At 38.1% G+C, this 21,856-nt stretch overlaps 1 protein-coding gene across 1 annotated transcript in view; it reads right to left on the reverse strand.

Annotated features, from left to right (window-relative positions):
- The window catches only part of MYOM1 (myomesin 1), a 137,548-nt gene that overhangs the window by 72,520 nt on the left and 43,172 nt on the right, over positions 1 to 21,856 (reverse strand). The window contains exons 8-12 of the mRNA XM_007456559.1: positions 20,922 to 21,086; positions 18,699 to 18,860; positions 11,973 to 12,114; positions 9,290 to 9,489; positions 7,019 to 7,075 (exon numbers count right to left, since the gene is read on the reverse strand). Coding sequence (XP_007456621.1) covers positions 7,019 to 7,075; positions 9,290 to 9,489; positions 11,973 to 12,114; positions 18,699 to 18,860; positions 20,922 to 21,086 — 726 coding nt within the window. The remainder of the gene's footprint in view (positions 1 to 7,018; positions 7,076 to 9,289; positions 9,490 to 11,972; positions 12,115 to 18,698; positions 18,861 to 20,921; positions 21,087 to 21,856) is intronic.

The raw sequence follows: 21,856 nt of genomic DNA on the forward strand, positions 1-21,856 counted from the left end.
TGCTGTCTACAAGAGACCCACTTCAGACCTAGAGACACATACAGACTGAAAGTAAGGGGATGGAAAAAGATATTCCATGCAAATGGAAACCAAAAGAAAGCTGGAGTAGCAATTCTCATATCAGACAAAATAGACTTTAAAATAAGGACTATCAGAAGAGACAAAGAAGGACACTACATAATGATTAAGGGATCGATCCAAGAAGAAGATATAACAATTGTAAATGTTTATGCACCCAACATAGGAGCACCTCAATACATAAGGCAAAAACTAGCAGCCATAAAAGGGGAAATCGACAGTAACACATTCATAGTAGGGGACTTCAACACCCCACTTTCACCAATGGACAGATCATCCAAGATGAAAATAAATAAGGAAACACAAGCTTTAAATGATACATTAAACAGGATGGACTTAATTGATATTTATAGGACACTCCATCCAAAAACAACAGAATACACATTTTTCTCAAGTGCTCATGGAACATTCTCCAGGATAGATCATATTTTGGGTCACAAATCAAGCCTTGGTAAATTTAAGAAAATCGAAGTTGTATCAAGTATCTTTTCCGACCACAACACTAGATATCAATTATCAATTACAGATCTGTAAAACATACAAACACATGGAGGCTAAACAATACACTACTTAATAACAAAGTGATCACTGAAGAAATCAAAGAGGAAATCAAAAAATACCTAGATACAAATGACAATGGAAACACGACGACCCAAAACCTATGGGCGCAGCAAAAGCAGTTCTAAGAGGGAATTTTATAGCAATACAATCCTACCTTAAGAAACAGGAAACATCTCAAATAAACAACCTAACCCTGCACCTAAAGCAATTAGAGAAGGAAGAACAAAAAAACCCCAAATTTGGCAGAAGGAAAGAAATCAAGATCAGATCAGAAATAAATGAAAAAGAAATGAAGGAAATGATAGCAAAGATCAATAAAACTAAAAGCTGTTTCTTTGAGAAGATAAACAAAATTATAAACCATTAGCCAGACTCATCAAGAAAAAAAGGGAGAAGACTCAAATCAATAGAATTAGAAATGAAAAAGGAGAAGTAACAACTGACACGGCAGAAATACAAAAGATCATGAGAGATTACTACAAGCAACTCTATGCCAATAAAATGGACAACCTGGAAGAAATGGACAAATTCTTAGAAATGCACAACCTGCCAAGACTGAATCAGGAAGAAATAGAAAATATGAACAGACCAATCACAAGCACTGAAATTGAAACTGTGATTAAAAATCTTCCAACAAACAAAAGCCCAGGACCAGATGGCTTCACAGGCGAATTCTATCCAACATTTAGAGAAGAGCTAACACCTATCTTTCTCAAACTCTTCCAAAATATAGCAGAGGGAGGAACACTCCCAAACTCATTCTATGAGGCCACTATCACCCTAATACCAAAACCAGACAAGGATGTCACAAAGAAAGAAAACTACAGGCCAGTATCACTGATGAACATAGATGCAAAAATCCTCAACAAAATACCAGCAAACAGAATCCAACAGCACATTAAAAGGATCATACACCATGATCAAGTGGGGTTTATTCCAGGAATGCAAGGATTCTTCAGTATATGCAAGTCAATCAATGTGATGCACCATATTAACAAACTGAAGGAGAAAAACCATATGGTCATCTCGATAGATGCAGAAAAAGCTTTCGACAAAATTCAACACCCATTTATGATAAAAACCCTCCAGAAAGTAGGTGTAGAGGGAACTTTCCTCAATATAATAAAGGCCGTATATGACAAGCCCACAGCCAACATCATCCTCAATGGCGAAAAACTGAAAGCATTTCCACTAAGGTCAGGAACAAGACAAGGTTGCCCACTCTCACCACTCTTATTCAACATAGTTTTGGAAGTTTTAGCCACAGCAATCAGAGAAGAAAAGGAAATAAAAGGAATCCAAATCGGAAAAGAAGAAGTAAAGCTGTCACTGTTTGCAGATGACATGATACTATACATAGAGAATCCTAAAGATGCTACCAGAAAACTACTAGAGCTAATCAATGAATTTGGTAAAGTAGCAGGATACAAAATTAATGCACAGAAATCTCTGGCATTCCTATATACTAACGATGAAAAATCTGAAAGTGAAATCAAGAAAACACTCCCATTTACCATTGCAACAAAAAGAATAAAATATCTAGGAATAAACCTACCTAAGGAGACAAAAGACCTGTATGCAGAAAATTATAAGACACTGATGAAAGAAATTAAAGATGATACAAACAGATGGAGAGATATACCATGTTCTTGGATTGGAAGAATCAACATTGTGAAAATGACTCTACTTCCCAAAGCAATCTATAGATTCAATGCAATCCCTATCAAACTACCACTGGCATTTTTCACAGAACTAGAACAAAAAATTTCACAATTTGTATGGAAACACAAAAGACCCCGAATAGCCAAAGCAATCTTGAGAACAAAAAATGGAGCTGGAGGAATCAGGCTGCCTGACTTCAGACTATACTACAAAGCTACAGTAATCAAGACAGTATGGTACTGGCACAAAAACAGAAAGATAGATCAATGGAATAGGATAGAAAGCCCAGAGATAAACCCATGCACATATGGTCACCTTATCTTTGATAAAGGTGGCAGGAATATACAGTGGAGAAAGGACAGCCCCTTCAATAAGTGGTGCTGGGAAAACTGGACAGGTACATGTAAAAGTATGAGATTAGATCACTCCCTAACACCATACACAAAAATAAGCTCAAAATGGATTAAAGACCTAAATGTAAGGCCAGAAACTATCAAACTCTTAGAGGAAAACATAGGCAGAACACTCTATGACATAAATCACAGCAAGATCCTTCTTAATACATATATATGGAATTTAAGAAAAAAAAATGTCATGAAGAACCTAGGGGTAAGACAGGAATAAAGACACAGACCTACTAGAGAATGGACTTGAGGGTATGGGGAGGGGGAAGGGTAAGCTGTGACAAAGTGAGAGAGTGGCATGGACATATATACACTACCAAACGTAAAATAGCTAGCTAGTGGGAAGCAGCTGCATAGCACAGGGAGATCAGCTCGGTGGTTTGTGACCACCTAGAGGGGTGGAATAGGGAGGGTGGGAGGGAGGGAGATGCAAGAGGGAAGAGATATGGGAACATATGTGTATGTATAACTGATTCACTTTGTTATAAAGCAGAAACTAACACACCATTGTAAAGCAATTATACTCCAATAAAGATGCTAAGAAAAAAAAAAAGACCATGGAATTCCCTGGTGGTCCAGTGGTTAGTGTTCTCACTGCTGAGGGCCTGGGTTCAATCCCTGGTCAGGGAACTAAGATCCCAACAGCCATGAGGCACAGCCAAAAAAAAAAAAAAAATCACCAATTATGCAAAGAAGTAAGAAAATACAACCCATGATGAGGAGAAAAATCAATCAATGATACAAAACCAGAAATGTCACAAATGATAGAATTAGTAGACAAGGACATAAAGACAGTTATTATAAATGTATTCCATATGTTCAAGAGGGTAAAGATTAAAGATGATAATTAAAGACATGGAAAATATAAAAATAATACAAATTAATTTCTAAGATGAAAACTACAAAGTCTTTTACAAAGAATACATTGCCTGGAATTCACAATAGGTTAGAGGCTAAAGAGGAGAAGAATAATAAAATTAATGACATAGCAGTAGAAAGTAACACAGAAAGAAATGAAACATGGAAAGAAAAAAAAGACTGATAGGAAAAATGAGCACAGCATCACTGAGCTTTGGTTTCAAGAGGCATGTAATTGGAGTTCCTGAAGAAGAGAAGAAAGAGGGGAGTATAGAAGAAAATATTTAAAGAAATAATGTGAAAAAAATTTTCTAGATCTGATGAAAACCATAAATGCACAGATTCAAGGGACTTGCAAACGCCAAGCACAAGATATGAAGGAAACTACACAAATGCACATCATAATCAAATTTCTAAAGCCAGTGATAAAGGGAATATCTTAAAAGCAGACATGGGAAAAAAAATACATTACATACAGAAAAACACAAATAAGAATGACAGGAAAAAAATGATAGCAGTCATTCTTACAGTGCAGACCTATATTACAATGAACCAACCTCTAAAGAAAGACTGTCAACCTAGAATTCTATAGCTGGTGAAGATATAGTCCAAAAATGGAGACAAAATACAGACTCTCGCAAACATACAAATAATAAAATAATTCATAACCAGCAGGATTGCACTACAAGAAATATTAAAGGAAATGCCTAAAAAAAAAAAACAAAGGAAATGCCTTAGGTGGAAAGAAAATCACATCAGATGGAAATCCACATCTACACAAAGAAATAAAGAGCAACAGAAATGGTAAAAATGTGAGTGAATACTGAAAACATTTTTCGTACTTTTAAAATTTCTTTGAAAGCTTTGTGACTGTTTGAACCAAAATAATAACATCGTATCATAGAGTTTATAATATATAAATAAATAAAATACATAACAACACCACCATGGCTAGGAGGGGTAAATGGAATGATACTGCTGTAAGTTCTTATACTACATGTGAAATAGGATAATATTACTTGAAGGTACATTGTCATATGATGTATATTATAAATTCCAAACTACTATAAAAGAAAAAAAATAATTATAGCTAATAAGATAACATAGACAAAATGGAATAATAAAAGATATTTAATCCAAAAGAATGTAGAAAGAGGGAAAAGAAAGCAAACAAATAGATGGAACGGATAGAAAACAACTAGCAAGATAGTAGATTTAAATGCAGCCATATCAATAATCACATGAAATGTAAATAGCTCAAACACCCCAATTAAAAGGTAAAGATTACCAGATTGCATAAAAAGGCAAGGCCCAATTATATGCTGCCTGCAAGAAACATGATTTAAATACAAAGACACATAGGTTAAAAGTAAAAGGAAGGAAATCATATGTCATGCTAACACTAATCAAAAGAAAGCTGGGGTCATTATATTCATATCAGACAAAACAGATTTCCAAGCAAAAATGTATTACCGTGGATAAAAGGAGTCACTTCCGAATATTAAAGTGGTCAGTGCATAAGAGGATATAACAATAAAAATGTTTATGCATCTAATAACAGAGCTTCAAAACACATGAAACCAAACCTGATAAAACTACAAGAAGCATTTAAATCCACCATTTAGTTGGAGATGTCACCACTATTTTAACAATAATTGATAGAGGGGCTTCCCTGGTGGTACAGTGGTTAAGAATCTGCCTGCCAAAGCAGGGTACACAGGTTCAAGCCCTGGTCCGGGAAGATCCCACATGCCGCGGAGCAACTAAGCCCGTGCGCCACAACTACTGAGCCTGCGCTCTAGAGCCTGCGAGCCACAACTATTGAAGCCCCCATGCCTAGAGACCATGCTCTGCAACAAGAGAAGTCACTGCAATGAGGAACCCACGCACCACAACAAAGAGTAGCCTCCGCTGGCCACAACCAAAGAAAGCCTGCGTAGCAACGAAGACCCAACGCAGCCAAAAATAAATAAATAAAATAAAATAATTGATAGAATGAGTAGATAGAAAATCACGAAGAATAAAAGACTCAACTGAAATCCCAGCAGGGTTTTTTTTTTTTTTTGTAGAAATTGATAAGCTGATTTTAAATTCTATATGGAAATGCAAAGACAACTGTGCCAAAACAACTGTGGGGGAAAAAAAAAGATTAGAGGACTTATACTACCTGATTGCAAAACTGTGAACCTTTAAAAAAAAAACATGAAGCTTATAAAAGCTACAGTAATCAAGACAGTGTAGTACTGGTGTATTGAAAATAAAATTGACCAATAAAGATTCCAGAAATAGATCCACAAATATACAATCAATTGATTTGGACAATGGTGCCAAGGCAATTCAACGGGAAGAAAATAATCTTTTCAACAGATATTGCTGAAATAACTGGAGAGCCACATGCAAAATAATAATAATAACTTAGACCCTTAATCCACACAATATAGAAATAATTAATTTGAAATGGATCATAGATTGAAATATAAGAGCTAATGCTATAACATGTCTAGAAAAAAAAAGGGAGAATATCTGAATGAACTTGGATTTGGCAGAGATGTCAAATATGATGCAAAAATGGCAAATAAGCACATGAAAATGTGCTCAACAGTATTAGGGAAGTGCAAATTAAGACCACTATACACCTACTATGAAATACCACCATGGTACAAAACACCACTATGCACCAATTAGAAAGGCTAAAATTGAAAAGACTGACCATACCACGAACTGGTTACAGTGTGGAGCAGCTGAAACTCTGGACTACTGCAGATGGGAATGTAAAATGGTACAACCATTTTGGAAAACAGTTGGCAATTTCTTTAAAAATTAAACAAGCATCTATCAGATGACCTATCCATTCAAACCCTGGGTATTTATCCAAGAGAAATGAAAGTGTATGTCCACAAAAACACTTAACAAGGAGGTTCATAGAAGGTTTCAATGGTGAAGGTATAAATAAGTTGGAATAAACTGATACATGCATCAATATGGATAAATCTCAAAATAATTATGCTGAGTGAAAGAAACCAGACAAAAATGAGTATGATTCCATTGATCTAAAATTGTGGACAACACAAACGATAGTGACAGAAAGCAGATCAGTGATGGCCTGGAGATGAGGAAGGGGCAGGAGGGAGGTATTACAAAGGGGTATGAGGAAATTTAGGGGTGATGAATATGTTCATTATTTTGATCACGGTGATGGTTTCACAGGTGTTTGCACATGTTCAATTTATCACATTGCTCATTTTACAGACATGCAGTTTAGTGTATGTCATTATACCTCAATAAAGCTTTTAAAAAAAGCGATTCTCTGACAACATAAGTTACTTCATGATCTCCAAATATTTCTGAATGTTCTTTCCAAAACACTTAAATAATATACACTGTAGCCTCACAACAAAAGCCAAACTGCATAGCAGAGCACTGGCAATACTATCTGGGGAAAATGTGGTTTTTACCTGTCGGTTCCTCCTCAGTGACAATGATCTGTCCAGTCCAGGGTGCTGAAGGGCGACCTGACAGAGATAAATACCAAAATCAGAAACATTCACAAATGCAGTTCATGTGCACTGAGAAATTGGTAAACTGGCCAGATTAGTCCCAAATGGGTTTGTTACTAGTTTACTTATGTACCTTCTTACTGAGTCTTACCAAGCATGCACATGGTATTTTGGGGAGAGGGGGCATAGTCTCTGTTCTCAAACAACTCACAATCTGCTAGAGTCCACGTTTCTGGAACTGTACTGACACAGGCGAGGTAAACAGCCTGTGTACATACACTGTTCCCCATGTATCTCCTGAAACACATAGGCTCTCTCACCCTTCTTGAGAGATAGCATTTAATTGGGAGAAACCTTTCAGGAACAATTGTAAGCCGGGCTGTTATTTATGTCATAATGAAGATGAAAGGGGAGAGGGGCGCTGATCCTGCAGTAAAGCTCAACGAAAGAGATTTCTTTCCATTAATTTTGAAAGTGTTATTTACAAAGGAAAGCAGTTTAGATCCCGAGTAAGGAAAATGAGTGAGACAGGCAGTATAAAGTTAAAGAGGAAACTCATTTCTGTGATATCAGAAAGACATCAGAAAGAGAGAATGATTCAACTCCTGCTTCAAGTGAGGGACTTTTCACCAGAGTGTGTGCAAAAACAGAAAGGTGATAAGCACGATAATTCATTTTCAATCCCAACAAATCTTACTTTCATTGAAATTTATTAAAGAGGAGTAAATGAAAGTATGAGATGGAATTAGGAAAGAGGGAGAGAAGTTGGACAGTGGGTGAAAAGTGATTGGAGAGTAATCAGGGAGCCTGATTAGAAAAGTCTCCAGAGAGAAGGTGACATTATTTTACTTAGATTTTTATGATGCCACTACATGTACTTAAGGTCGAGAATAACACTGAAAATGTTATAAATGGCATAGACCAGTAGTCCTCAACTAGGGTGATTTTGCCCCCCAGGGACATGTGATGATGTCTGGAGACAATTTTGATTGTCATGATGGGGGTTGGGGGGAGGGGGGAGGAGGGGGTGGGGGGATCAGAGGCATCTAGCGAGTAGAGGCCAGGGATGCTGCTAAACATCTTACGATGCACAGGACAGCCCCCTACAACATAGAATTACCTGGCCTAAAATGTCATAGGGCCAAGGTTGAGAAATCTGGTATAGACTGAAATGTGAAATTCCAACAATTCTTTTAATGCCACTTTAAGGTCCCTATTATTAAGGATGCTGTATTGGTTCCTATGAAACAAATGCAGAGCATAATTCATGTACCATAATTTTTTTTAAAAAAGAAGATGTTGGGGGTAGGAGTTTATTAATTTATTTTATTTATTTTTGCTGTGTTGGGTCTTCGTTTCTGTGCGAGGGCTTTCGCTAGTTGTGGCAAGCGGGGGCCACTCTTCATCGTGGTGCGCGGGCCTCTCACTATCACGGCCTCTCTTGTTGCAGAGCACAGGCTCCAGACGCGCAGGCTCAGTAGTTGTGGCTCACGGGCCAAGTTGCTCCGCGGCATGTGGGATCTTCCCAGACCAGGGCTCAAACCCGTGTCCCCTGCATTAGCAGGCAGATTCTCAACCACTGCGCCACCAGGGAAGCCCCATGTACCACAATTTTGACATTGAGACTTGGAGGCTAAATATATGAAAAGATTATTTTTGACTCTAACACAGAAACCCGAGTACAGATCAGATGTATGATCATACATTATGACACATCGTGTCTGATCAGACACATCGTGTCTGATCTATGTATGATCAGACACGATGTGTCGTAAATGTGTTTTTCCTTCGATATAAAGAAATTCACAGTGTTGAGTATTAATGCTCTAAGGGATAAATTCAAGATTAAGAAAACTACCTTACAATTTTAAGAAAATGAACCAGAAAGAAAAGTATATTTGAACTGTGCTAATAAAATGAAAAAAAGTTCTCCAGCCTTTTGGTTTTCATATTTCATTTCAAACACAATGCCTGTAGCTCAGTCAAATAAGGCAAAGTTTTCTGAATCAAATAAAAATAACATAAAATAAAGCCCTTAGTGAACAGATGAGTCAAAAAACAAATACTTTTTTGTTTTTGTCTTTTTTTCCCCTGGATTTTTCTGATCAGTAAAGGATTTCTTATTCTCTTCTCCCTCTAGTGGAGGGTGGAGAAATAACCTTGCAATAGGATCTATTTCAGGCATATAAAAAAAATTCAAGATGATCCTGAAAAATGAAAAATGCTTACTTTTAAGTCTAGCTTTCTCAGCTGGATCCAGAGCAGCCACAGGCTCGGAAACACGAGAGGGGAGACCTATTCCAGTTTTGTTCACAGCTCGAACTCGGAATATGTAAGAACGACCTTCTATCAATCCAGTGACTGGGAAACGAGCAAACTTCACAGGTGTGTCATTGCACTGAGACCAGCTGTCTGTGCCCACCTCACACCTAAGGGAGAGAGAGTGATGGACAAAACAGAAAAAAACAGAGCTGGAGGAATCAGACTCCCTGACTTCAGACTATACCACAAAGCTACAGTAATCAAGATAATATGGTACTGGCATAAAAACAGAAATATAGATCAATGGAACAGTGTAGAAAGCCCAGAGATAAACCCATGCACCTATGGGCAACTAATCTATGACAAAGGAGACAAGGATACACAATGGAGAAAAGACAGTCTCTTCAATAAGTGGTGCTGGGAAAACTGGACAGCTACATGTAAAAGAATGAAATTAGAACACTCCCTAACACCATACACAAAAATAAACTCAAAATGGATTAGAGACCTAAATGTAAGAGCGGACACTATAAAACTCTTAGAGGAAAACATAGGAAGAACACTCTTTGACATAAATCACAGTAAGATCTTTTTTGATCCATCTCCTAGAGTAATGGAAATAAAAACAAAAATAAACAAATAGGACCTAATGAAACTTAAAAGCTTCTGCAAAGCAAAGGAAACTACAAACAAGACGAAAAGACAACCCTCAGAATGGGAGAAGATATTTGCAAACAAATCAATGGACAAAGGGTTAATCTCCAAAATATATAAACAGCTCATGCAGCTCAATATTAAAAAAAAAACAACCCAATCCAAAAATGGGCAGAAGACCTAAACAGACATTTCTCCAAAGAAGACATACAGATGGCCAAGAAGCACATGAAAAGCTGCTCAACATCACTAATTATTAGAGAAATGCACGTCAAAACTACAATGAGGTATCATCTCACACCAGTTAGAATGGGCATCATCAGAAAATATACAAATAAAAAATGCTGGAGAGGGTGTGGAGAAAAGGGAACCCTCTTGCACTGTTGGTGGGAATGTAAATTGATACAGCCACTATGGAGAATAGTATGGAGGTTCCTTAAAAAACGAAAAATATAATTACCATATGACCCAGCAATCCCACTACTGGGCGTATACCCAGAGAAAACCATAATTCAAAAAGACACATGCACCCCAATGTTCACTGTAGCCCTATTTACAATAGCCAGGTCATGGAAGCAACCTAAATGCCCATCGACAGACGAATGAATAAAGAAGATGTGGTACATATATACATTGGAATATTACTCAGCCATAAAAAGGAACGAAATTGGGTCATTTGTAGAGACGTGGATGGATCTAGAGACTGTCATACAGAGTGAAGTAAGTCAGAAAGGGAAAAACAAATACCGTATATTAACGCATATATGTGGAACGTAGAAAAATGGTACAGATGAACCAGTTTGCAGGGCATAAGTAGAGACACAGATGCAGAGAACAAACATATGGACACCAAAGGGGGAAAATGGCGGGGTGGGTGGTGGTGTTGGGATGAATTGGGAGATTGGGATTGACATATATACACTAATATGTACAAAATAGAGAACTAATAAGAACCTGCTGTATAAAAAAATTAATAAAATAAAATTAAAAAAAAAAGAATCTTACTAGATTTGTAAAAAACGGTGCATTTACATAGAGTGATACTTTTACAAAGGTAGAGAGCTATGTTTTTAATTAAAATACAGATGCATATTTTTTTAAAAAGAATATATCTAAAACTTCACAGTTCATCATTATTCAATGATGAAATAACGTGGAAACATTTAGTGTACAGTTAAATAATGTATAATCTATTATAAATATTTCTCTGGTTGGTACTGAGCCCAGTAGGCATATACTTACTTACTGCTATAAATATTAAGTTTAATCCACCTTGGTACAAACCTGTCATACTACAGTGGCATAGATTATCTGCCCCTGGTTTGATTTTACAGTCAGGGTTTATTACTCAAAAATGGAAGAGAACTGGAGCAACTATCTGAAAAGAAACTAAGTCAGACAATAATGTATTTAGGTCAATAATCTAAATTTGTTTCTAAATTGGCCAAGCTCACTGGATAATTCATATGTAAGACCCATTTACTATAAGTATAAAGCCTCTAAGTTTTGGAGAATGTAAACAGCAACGATTTGTAGATAAAACAGTTTAATACTATGGATATTTATTATTTCTTTGTCAAACTTGAATCCTGTGATATAAATGAGATTTTCTTAGTATTCTTAGAGTACTATTCTTTAAATTACTTAATATTCTTAAATTACTGACATAGTAATAATATGGACATTAAGCATATTGAATACCAGCTATTTCACTTCTAAAGTGGCCTCTATTAGGTGAACAAATTCATAATATTCTCGCCAAATTAGTGACTTGGGTTGGTGGTACAATTCAAGGATTATCTTTGGAATTTAGGTAAACAGGTAGGTATGTATATATACATATATATATACATACACACCAGACAGAGACAGAGACACAGAGAAAAGAGGGAGAGGAGACCAGTAAAGAAAACACTTCACCTAGAAATGGTGGGAGAAATCAAGCATGTGTCTCTATGGCCAAATCACTCTAACTGAAGTTAGACTAAGTACTAACTTATCAATAAAATATCCCAGAATAGGACTGCCTCCATCCACAGCCGGCTGTTTCCAAGAGATGATGATATAATCTTTGTTGGCATCCAAGGACACCACATCCAAGGGAGAGGCTGGGGCTCCTTCAATCTCTGCATCAGCATCTGTGGGGATACAGAAGGATCCTGTTAACCCTCTCAGGTGTGCTCTGTCAGCCCCAAAGGCCAAGGTCTTAGTGCAGACATTTCTTACCACACCACCGTAGTGGCTATATCTTTGGCCCCAGTCGAGCAATCTTCAATTTTGTAATTTGCTTACCAAAATAACAATGTGTGCTTTTAACCATCAGTAGTACAAGGAACATTACGCTAGGAAGGGCTCTGAAAAGGACCCATGACCTCTGCCTCACGGCCCTTGCCTGCCCAAAATGTTCTAAAAGAAAATAAATAAGGACATGTTGAGGACTGCTATCAGAAAAGTCTGATGTAAGTTATGTCAGGAAGTCTGTTCTTAAGATAATTATTGTGCAGTGATACTTGGAAACTATGAACGGCTCCAAAGGGGAACAAACAGCCCCTTCTGTTACCTTCTAGATACATCCACAAGAGAAGAAGAACCAAGAAGCTTTGCCCATCCCTATGCTGGGACCACCATTTTGGAAGAGAAAAAAAACATTCTTTTTTTTTTTTTGTGATACGCGGGCCTCTCACTGTTGTGGCCTCTCCCGTTGTGGAGCAAGGGCTCCATACGCGCAGGGTCAGCGGCCATGGCTCACAGGCCCAGCCGCTTCGCGGCATGTGGGATCTTCCGCAACCGGGGCACGAACCCGTGTCCCCTGCCTCGGCAGGCGGACTCTCAACCACTGCACCACCAGGGAAGCCCAAAAACATTCATTTTAATTAAATGTTTGTTCCCAAGCTGAAGATCCTTGCGAAAGTAACTCTGATGAAATAGCCACATCTGAGCTTAGTTTATCTGAGTTTAGTAAAAGTCCAAGACTATACAAGAAACAGAGTTCAGTGACTGTTCATGAAATGGGATCCTCTGACAGTGGGTCCCCTCAGCAGTGTATGCACAGATAAATTAGTAACACAGGGGTGTTTTTAGGAGGAAAGGAAGGGGAATGAAAATAACCCCATAGTAGCCTTTTAAGTGAAAATGATTAAGATAAGAGTCACAGTCCCAAGGGGAGGGGAACCACATTTGTCAATTCCACTTGACATCTGGTCAACCCTTTAACAACCGGAATTAGTAGGAGAGGAGGCTGAGACATGTAGGAGCCACTCACCCAGGGAAAACACTCTTGTTGGCTGAATAATAAACACTTTCTTTTCCTATGATCTACACTTCTGTAACTCTTATAAGTTACTGAAACATTTGTTAACAGGGCTGTGCATTATCTGTGAAGATCTTAAATCAGTTTGGTTTTGAACATTCTGTTTCTTGCCCCATGAACCGGCATGAACCCATGAACCCACAGGATAATATCTCCTGCATAAGTGCTATAGGAGAGTGTAACCAAATCATCATGCCTAAAACAATGCAGAATTCCTGCATGCCACACAACGGCAAATGGGCATTTTGGTGGGGAGGAACTTTTTTCCTTTTAGGCTTTCAGAGCACTGGATGGTGGGGAGAAGGTCTGCTGATGGTGAAGGTGGAGCAGAGCTAGGATGGAGGTGGAGATGCTGAAGTTAACAGACCTAATAGCTGCTCAGCTGCAAGGGAGACAGCTGGCAACCTCTAGCCATGTCCCTTTTTAGCAAAAAGCCCGTAATGTAACAACCAGCAACGTTGGTGTTGATAGATAAATTCATTGTATGTAACAGAGCCTGGCAGACAGCAGACATTTAGGGAGCCATTTCTCAGCATTTCTATAAAATTGCTTGGAATACGCCATTTGCCATGTGGACTTGACAATCTTTCAAAACACGGTTCTGTATAGCAGCTGTTGGAAGCCAAATCCAAATACCATGCTGTATTGCTTCACACTTGTGCTCTTGGCTCCCAGCAGCTGCTACAGAGCATCTGGCCCACAGTACCCACTTGGGCAACGTCAATCCTCTTCTTAGCCTCTGCCCTTCTCCCAACCCTCCAAAGAGTCAAACTTTTTGTAGCTTTGATTAATTAGGCCAAAGATTAGCCTGCTACTCTTTATATTCTGACCTCTGACACAGGCTATTTAATAACTTTTATCAAAATGTAAGTAATTTTATTGTTTATCTTTATTATAAAAGTAGTGTCTGCTTGTAAAATATATGTAATAAAAAATACATGTTAAAATCCCTCTTAATTCCATAACTCAGAGATTACTAACGTATTTGCCTAGATTTTTCTAGATTTTTTTCCCTATATTTATAAACTCAAAAGTAATTGTTTTTCACAACAATGTAAATCAACTATACTCCAATTTTTTTTAAAAGTGATTGCTTTTTAAATAAAAGTGGGATTGGACTATATAGTTTCATGTAAACTGTTTTTTTAAAAATATATTTTCATATTAGTAAGTATACATCATTAGTTTTCATTGCTGTGCAGTATTTGTGTGTTTATATGGAATATTTATTATACTTTATTTTCAGTTCCCATTGGTGGATATCTAGATTCCTTCCAGATTTTCCCCCAAACAAACATTTTTTTCAGCTTTGTCCACTTAAATTCCTAGAACTAGAATCGTTGGGAAATGCACACTGTTGATACACAGTGGCAAAACACCCTGAGCAAAGCTAAACCGATTTACACTCACCAGCAATGTGTGGGAGTGCTGGCCCCTCCATTCCTTCTTCCCAGTGGATTTTAAAACCTTGTAAATATTTTCAGTGTGATAGATTAATTTTATTGCTTTGATTACTAGTGAAAACTTTTCCATAATTTATTTTTCATTTGTAATTCTTTTTTCATGACATTTATATCCCATCCTTTATCACTGTATCATCTTTCTTTCCTCCCTGCCATGTGTGTGGGAAGGGGAGGAAAGAATATATAAAAGTCTAGAAGAATATGTGATAAAATGATAACTTCAGGTATCTCTGGATGTTACACTTACGATGGCTTTTCTTTTTTTCTTATTTATATTATCTAGTTTTTCAGAAAGAACACATATTACGTATGTAATAAAAAACTGGCCAAATATGTACAGCTCTGGAATGTGTTTCTGCAGACATATGGTGCTTTCTACACTGATCATTCTGGTTCAGAAGCTATTTTCTAAGCAGCAAAATACCAGAGCTCTAAAAATGCGTTGAAATGGCCTCATGCAGCTCAAAGTTTAAAATAAAAATCACCACAAAATGTCACTTAAAACACTTCGGCAGTTTCTCAAAAAGTTAAACACAAATTTAACATACGACCCAGCAGTTCCACTTGTAGCTATCTACCCAAGAGAAGTGAAAACCTAGGTCCATGAATGGGAACACAAATGTTCATAGCAGCATTATTCATAATAGTCAGAGAGTGGAAACAATCCAACTGTCCATCAACTGGTGAATGGACACACAAAATGAGGCATATCCATACAGTGCAATATTAGTCAGCAATAAAAAGGAACAAAGTACGAACATAAAAACCTCAAAACATAGGCTCAATGAAAAAAGACAAAAGTAAAAGATCACATATTATATCCAGAAATGTTCAGAAAAGACAGTTTATAGAGGCAGGGAGTAGATTAGTGGCTGTCTGGGAGCTAGACTGGGGATGGGAGTGGGGAAGGGGCACAAGAAATCTCTTTGGGGTGAAAGGGATGTTCTAAGCTGGATTGTAGATGGTGGGTGCACAGCTTATGAATATTCTGAAAAGCACTGTCCACTTAGCATGGTTGACTCTTATGGTGTGTAATTATATCTCAATAAAGATTTTTTAAAAAGAATCTAAAATATGCCATTTAAAATAAACTTACAGGGGAAATCTTTTTCTAAAAGTTCAATTCACAACTCGATTTCTGAAATTTGTCTTTGCAATTTTGTCTTCCCCATGAATCTTTTCAATTCTTTCACATCAATATCTGATACATTTTAGAATCTTCCCTTATTTTGTGGATATGAAAACTGGCTTAATGATAAATTTCAATCCCTTCCCCCTGTCTGTGGTTGGTCATCTGAAGTCTGGCCTCAACCTGCAGAGAGCCACGACTCTGGATGTGGACACTGAGAAATGTTGCTGAGGAAACCCTAGACTGTGTCAGAGTTCCCAGAAAAAGTCCACAAAGGGAATCCTCAAGGCATAACTTAAGTGTTTCTTGAGTCACCAGAGATACTCTTTGGTTCAGGTCAGACTGAGAGCAGAGGCAAAGACTCTGTTTGCTTTCAGTTATCATCTGGCCAGGTCTATCCGGGTGCTTTGTTTAAACGAACATACTTGCTGATAACTTCCAGGGTGTCTATTTTTACTGCAACTGACCCAGAGGGCTACCCCTCTTTTCCCCTCACAAGATCCGACTTTTCCCAAATGCTTTTGTGCAGGAGGAAGTCTGCCCCATTTTTCAGCTGGCATAGATATTCGTGCATCTTTATCAGTTGCGAATCCGTGGCAGAATTCAATGATCATTTGTTATTGTTCAGTACTGGTGTGGTATATAGACTGCTGTCTCTCCCCAGTATCCATTCCCCCTGTTTCCTTTTAGTACCAGAACCCCCGAGCTTCTGCAGGCAACATGTTGCCCAGCTTCCCTCCCTGTGGATGTGTGGTAGAGTGTTCACCATGCAGAAGTGATGTGTGCGTCCCTGCATCTCTGCCCTTCCCACAGGCTGGAACGGGAACACAGGACAGCACCACGGGGGCAGTGGAGCAACAACATAGATGGGAGCCAGGACTCTGAATGACTGAGTTGAGCAGAACCACCTGGACCACCTTCCTACCTCTGGATTGATGGACATAGGACAGAAATAAACTTTTAAAAAAAATTTCATTTCAGCAGCTTAACCTATTCCCTAATTAAAATCCTGGGTTAGCCATCAGAAGGCCTGTATCCTAGTCCCACTTCTGCTTCTAACTGTGAGGCTTTTGGTAAATGATGTTACTTTCCTGAGCTTTAGTTTTTGCATCTTAAAATTAAGGGGAGGAATTTCCCTGGTGGTGCAGTGGTTAAGAACCCGCCTGCCAATGCAGGGGACATGGGTTTGAGCCCTGGTCCGGGAAGATCCCACATGCTGTGGAGCAAATAAGCCTGTGCACCACAACTACTGAGGCTGTGTGGCACAACTACTGAAGCCCGCGCGCCTAGAGCCCGTGCTCTGCAACAAGAGAATCCACTGCAATGAGAAGCCCGTGCACCGCAATGAAGAGTAGCCCCCTCTCACTGAAACTAGAGACAGCCTGCACGCAGCAACGAAGACCCAATGCAGCCAAAAATAAAAAATAAATAAGTAAATAAATAAATTTATAAAAAAAAAAATTAAGGGGAATCCTAACATTTTTGTGTGCCTTAGACTCCTTTGGCAAAGTGGTAAAGAAAACCTAGAGGGCCCTTCTCAGAACAATGTTTTTAAATGCATAAAATAAAATAAAATACATGAGCTTTTACCAAAGAAACTAATTATACTGAAGTACAGTTATAATCACAGACCCCTTGGGAGTCTGTGGACCCCAGTTAAGGACACCTACATGACCTTTAATTTCCACCCTCATCAAAACACCTAGGAGTTTATGGTTCTATTTAATGCACAAGAGATAAAAAATTAGCAAGTCTACCTGTATTGTTTATATGTTTATTTTCCGTATATTGTGACGTTTTGACATCTTAAAAGTCTTTCTGGGTGGGGAGAGAATTTCTGCCCCCATCTTCGGGGGCTAGCCAATTTTAACCCGTCCAGAGCTCACCTCCACCATCTGGCCCGTGTACCCCAGGAGGAAATATTCCTCTGCCTTAATCATCTCAGCACCAGGGAGCAGACAACTAAGCACGACCCCTGTAGCTTAGGGTCTGCTGAAGTTGTTCACACCAGCCGATCCTGAACTGTTTACCCCGCCCTGCCATGCCTTTTCCACAGGAACTCCAATACAGACTGCGGTCTAAGCTCTCCCTCTGCCTCTTCTGCCTCCTGACCAACCAGTAGTGCCTTTGCTTCCCCATGTGGCCCTGGGTGGTTCTCTAGGACCTATGAGTATAATACACTCTTTTCCTGAGCCCCTCCTCTGTCTCCTCGTGTGGCCACACCTGACTGACCATCATGTAAAAGAACACAGAGCACTGCCTTTGTGGCCTGGAAGTGTTCATCGTCTTCCAGATGTGCTAGGATCTTATGTAGAAATGACATTCCCACTTGTACATGTCTGACCTGTTAGAGACATGGCTGAAAAAAGAAAGACTCCTAAAACCAACAGTTATACTTTGTCTTAAGGATTCAGTTGTAGCATCTTGTTTCCTAGTCCATTAAAACTAAAGCTATAAAGAAAAGGCCTGGAATGAAGTAATAAATTTGCTCTCCAAAATAGATATTCAAGAGTGAGTCCCCATCACTCTCTTATTGTAGCTTCTTCAAACTGAGACAGCTTTTTGCATCACTAGGATTTAGCCTCTCTACTCAGACACCTGCAGAGCACTGCTCTGGAGGCTCATTGAAGATGAGGAAAGTACTGACACTAGTGACAGTAACATAGTCTGGAAACTGGTCACCTTCCATTCCAACTGGTGCCTTCACGGTTAAATTTTTACATTGGCTCTTTCATCTTGACCAAAAGTACGTTTGGATAGATTGACATGGCCTCGGTGTTTTAAATATTCTCAGATGTTCTGCTTTTTGCTAGGTCTTACCTCGAACAAAGACGTAAGCACTGTATTTTTCATAATATTCTCCCATTTGTACATGGATTGTGTAGAGACCTTCATCTTCCTTGTTGAGATGAGAAAATGTTAGTGTTGCCCGATCTCCACTCCAGTGTGTTTGCACCCATTTTGATGGAGAAACAGGAGCCCCTAGGGAACAAAAGTAAGCAAATTAACTGAGTTCTTTCTCTATTACTCTCTTCTTCCTCCTTCCCCTCCACTCTTCCCTCCCCGCAGTCCTCTCTCTCTCTCTCTCTTTATTCCTCTTCTTCTATATTGAAAGCTATCTGAATATTAGAGGAAGCCTGTAGGGCTTTGAGTCGTTCTGCCATGTTTATCTTGGTTAAAATGTTAGAGCAGAAGTGAGGGGACCAGGGCCAGATACATAATCTGCAGGGCCCAGTGCAAAATGAAATTACAAGACCCCTTGCTCAAAAAGCAGAGGAAAAAAACACAGTCAAGGTACTAAAATATAAGGCTTTGTCCTCTAAAAATAGTTTATTACTTATAAAACATAATGGGGTAATACAAATTGCAAAAACTAATATTTTCATGCCATAATTTTACATACAAAAATAATACTTTATTAATGTGATACGTTGATTGATAATATAATATTTTTTACTTACTTTTCTGCAAACTCAGTTACTTTTAGTAACTTCATTTTAAGTTGATATAACTGAAAGCAACATCAGTCACTCTTTGCAAATGCAAGATCATAAATTAGTTTTGATTTTTTTTAAGAAGGATCTTTCTGCTGATGCAACTATTAATGCAGCTGTTAAGAGTATTACATAGTCATAGTAATATATAGCTTTATACGTTATAGTATTATATAGTTATGGTGCTGTAAAGTTAACATTGGGTTAATCTTATGATAAACTATTTCAAAATATAAATTTTAGTACTCTAGAGCTGATGATTCTTTTTTTTTTTTAATATCTTTATTGGAGTATAATTGCTTTACAATGGTGTGTTAGTTTCTGCTTTATAACAAAGTGAATCAGAGCTGACAATTCTTGAGGAACAATTTTTTCTAAAAAGATTTAACTCTTTATACAAATAGTTTCATGTAAGTCTGAATTTAATTTTAAATGTAAATTTACACAGTTGCATCCTAATGTTTTCTCTTACATGTCCTGTAACTTGTGGTCATACAAGAAACTGAAAATGACTTCATGATGTGCATATAATTCAAATGCCTGTTTATGCATTCTCTCACTGTATCTTTGATTATGAGGAAAACTTAATTTAAAAATTATCTTTCTTGTTAATAACTGCTTCATCCAAAGTTTCGTATGAAAATAGTGTTCTTTTTCATTGAATGTGACAATCTTTATACTTAATTTTTATTTCCAAGCCTGTGAAGGTTTGCTTTGCAATGCTGTGGCAGTTTTCACAACCAGAGAGTCTAAACTCTGAAGAATACTAACTGCCTTATGTGCCTTACTGCAATGTCTATGTACATGCTTTTATTTTATAATATTTTACGGACAAAGTTTACTGCATGATTGCTGGCAGTTCCTGTCATGGTGCTCAGGCGAGGAAGCTCATATCTGTGCAGATCCCCCAAATATGCATTCTAGAGGCGGACGGGCAATCTTGGCTCCCACGGTGGGCGCCCACACTGCCCCATGTGGGACCCCTCCTCTCCTCTAGGGCCACGCCGTCCAGCAATGTTGCTGCTGCTGCTGCTGCCGTGACTGGTTTCACTCTGGGCCCAGGTCCTGGTCTCAGCCACGGTCTTGGGATGGCCCAGACTGCCTGGTGCCCACACATGCACTGAAGTTCAGGCCAACTGCATGGTGAGCATGCTGACCACCACCCACCGTGCCTGGGGACCAATGGGCCTGCTCCATAGTCCCATTGGACATCACTGGATTCCGCTTTATTTTACCAAATAAAATTAACTTACAAAATGAATATACATCCAACTTGCAAAATGAGAATACAATTTTTTGTAATCCCTTCACTATATTACTTAGTGATAAGAAATTATAATCTCCACAAATATATTGCGAAAGTTCTGCTACTCTGATATATGTGTAAAAGCTTTTGTAACATCCAAAAGGTTATGTCCTCTAACGTTCAGATTCTGCCAGCTCTGATAAAGAGAACTGCAGTCTTATGGACATTCATGCTCTGGGGCCAAGCCTGGGCTGTGACCTTCTGCAAATAAGAACCTAGTGAGAATTCATTAGTAAGGCTCACCATTTCGGTACCACTGGATCTCTGGTTGGAAATGTTTAATTTCAGGAGTGATAACTACACGGCAGCCTAGACTCATCGTCTCGCCTTCTCTCCCGAAAGACACATCAAACTTGTCATCAAAGTGGATCTCAAACTTGGACGCATAACCGTAAGGGGTCACAGCAACTGGGCACAACAAAAACAAACATCAGTAACTTACTTTTTGTCATCAAAGAGACACAAACAAGCATTTTAATAAGCACAGGCAGAAAGCAATCACAACAAACCTATCAAGTGACTTATCTGGGCAAAAATTAAGTCTTATAAAAGAAGTATGTAGCATATTCACATATATCATTATATTGAAATGGAAATTCTGTGTATGGAAATTCTTGCTTCATTGGTCAGATAAGCTAAATGCTTATTTTTACTATTATAATTAATAGAATTTAAAAGGTCAGGTTTAATGCCTTACATAAAATGTAAATGAACACCACATTTAGCTTCGACTTAAATATAGCTGCAATATATGCACATTAAAATGTTAGATTCTGAGTTCATTTAAACTTTACTGCTTGTACTCTTGGAACAAATAGCCACATCGATTTCTCATAAAAATGGAGTTTTTTAGTAAATGGCTTCAGCTTCTTTGATGATCTGGGTTAAAAAAATACAAGAAATATCAATGGGAGAAAACAAAATTTAAAATACCATTCTTAGAAACATCTTATATATAGATTGAGTAAATACCTGCACCATAAACTCTCCTAGGTTTTGTTTTCTCTTTTCTCAAAGGAAAGGGCCTGGGAAAATAATGACTATTTTTTGATGGCTTCCTGCATGCCAGGAACTTCACATTTGACAGATCATCTAATCCTTGCAAAAACTCCATGGCATAGTTACTAGTTTTTCCTCTCTTTCAGGTGGGGATATAGAAGTTCACAAATATATATAGC

This window comes from Lipotes vexillifer, unplaced genomic scaffold, assembly GCF_000442215.2.
Source record: "Lipotes vexillifer unplaced genomic scaffold, Lipotes_vexillifer_v1.1 scaffold429, whole genome shotgun sequence".
NCBI classification, from domain to species: domain Eukaryota; kingdom Metazoa; phylum Chordata; class Mammalia; order Artiodactyla; family Lipotidae; genus Lipotes; species Lipotes vexillifer.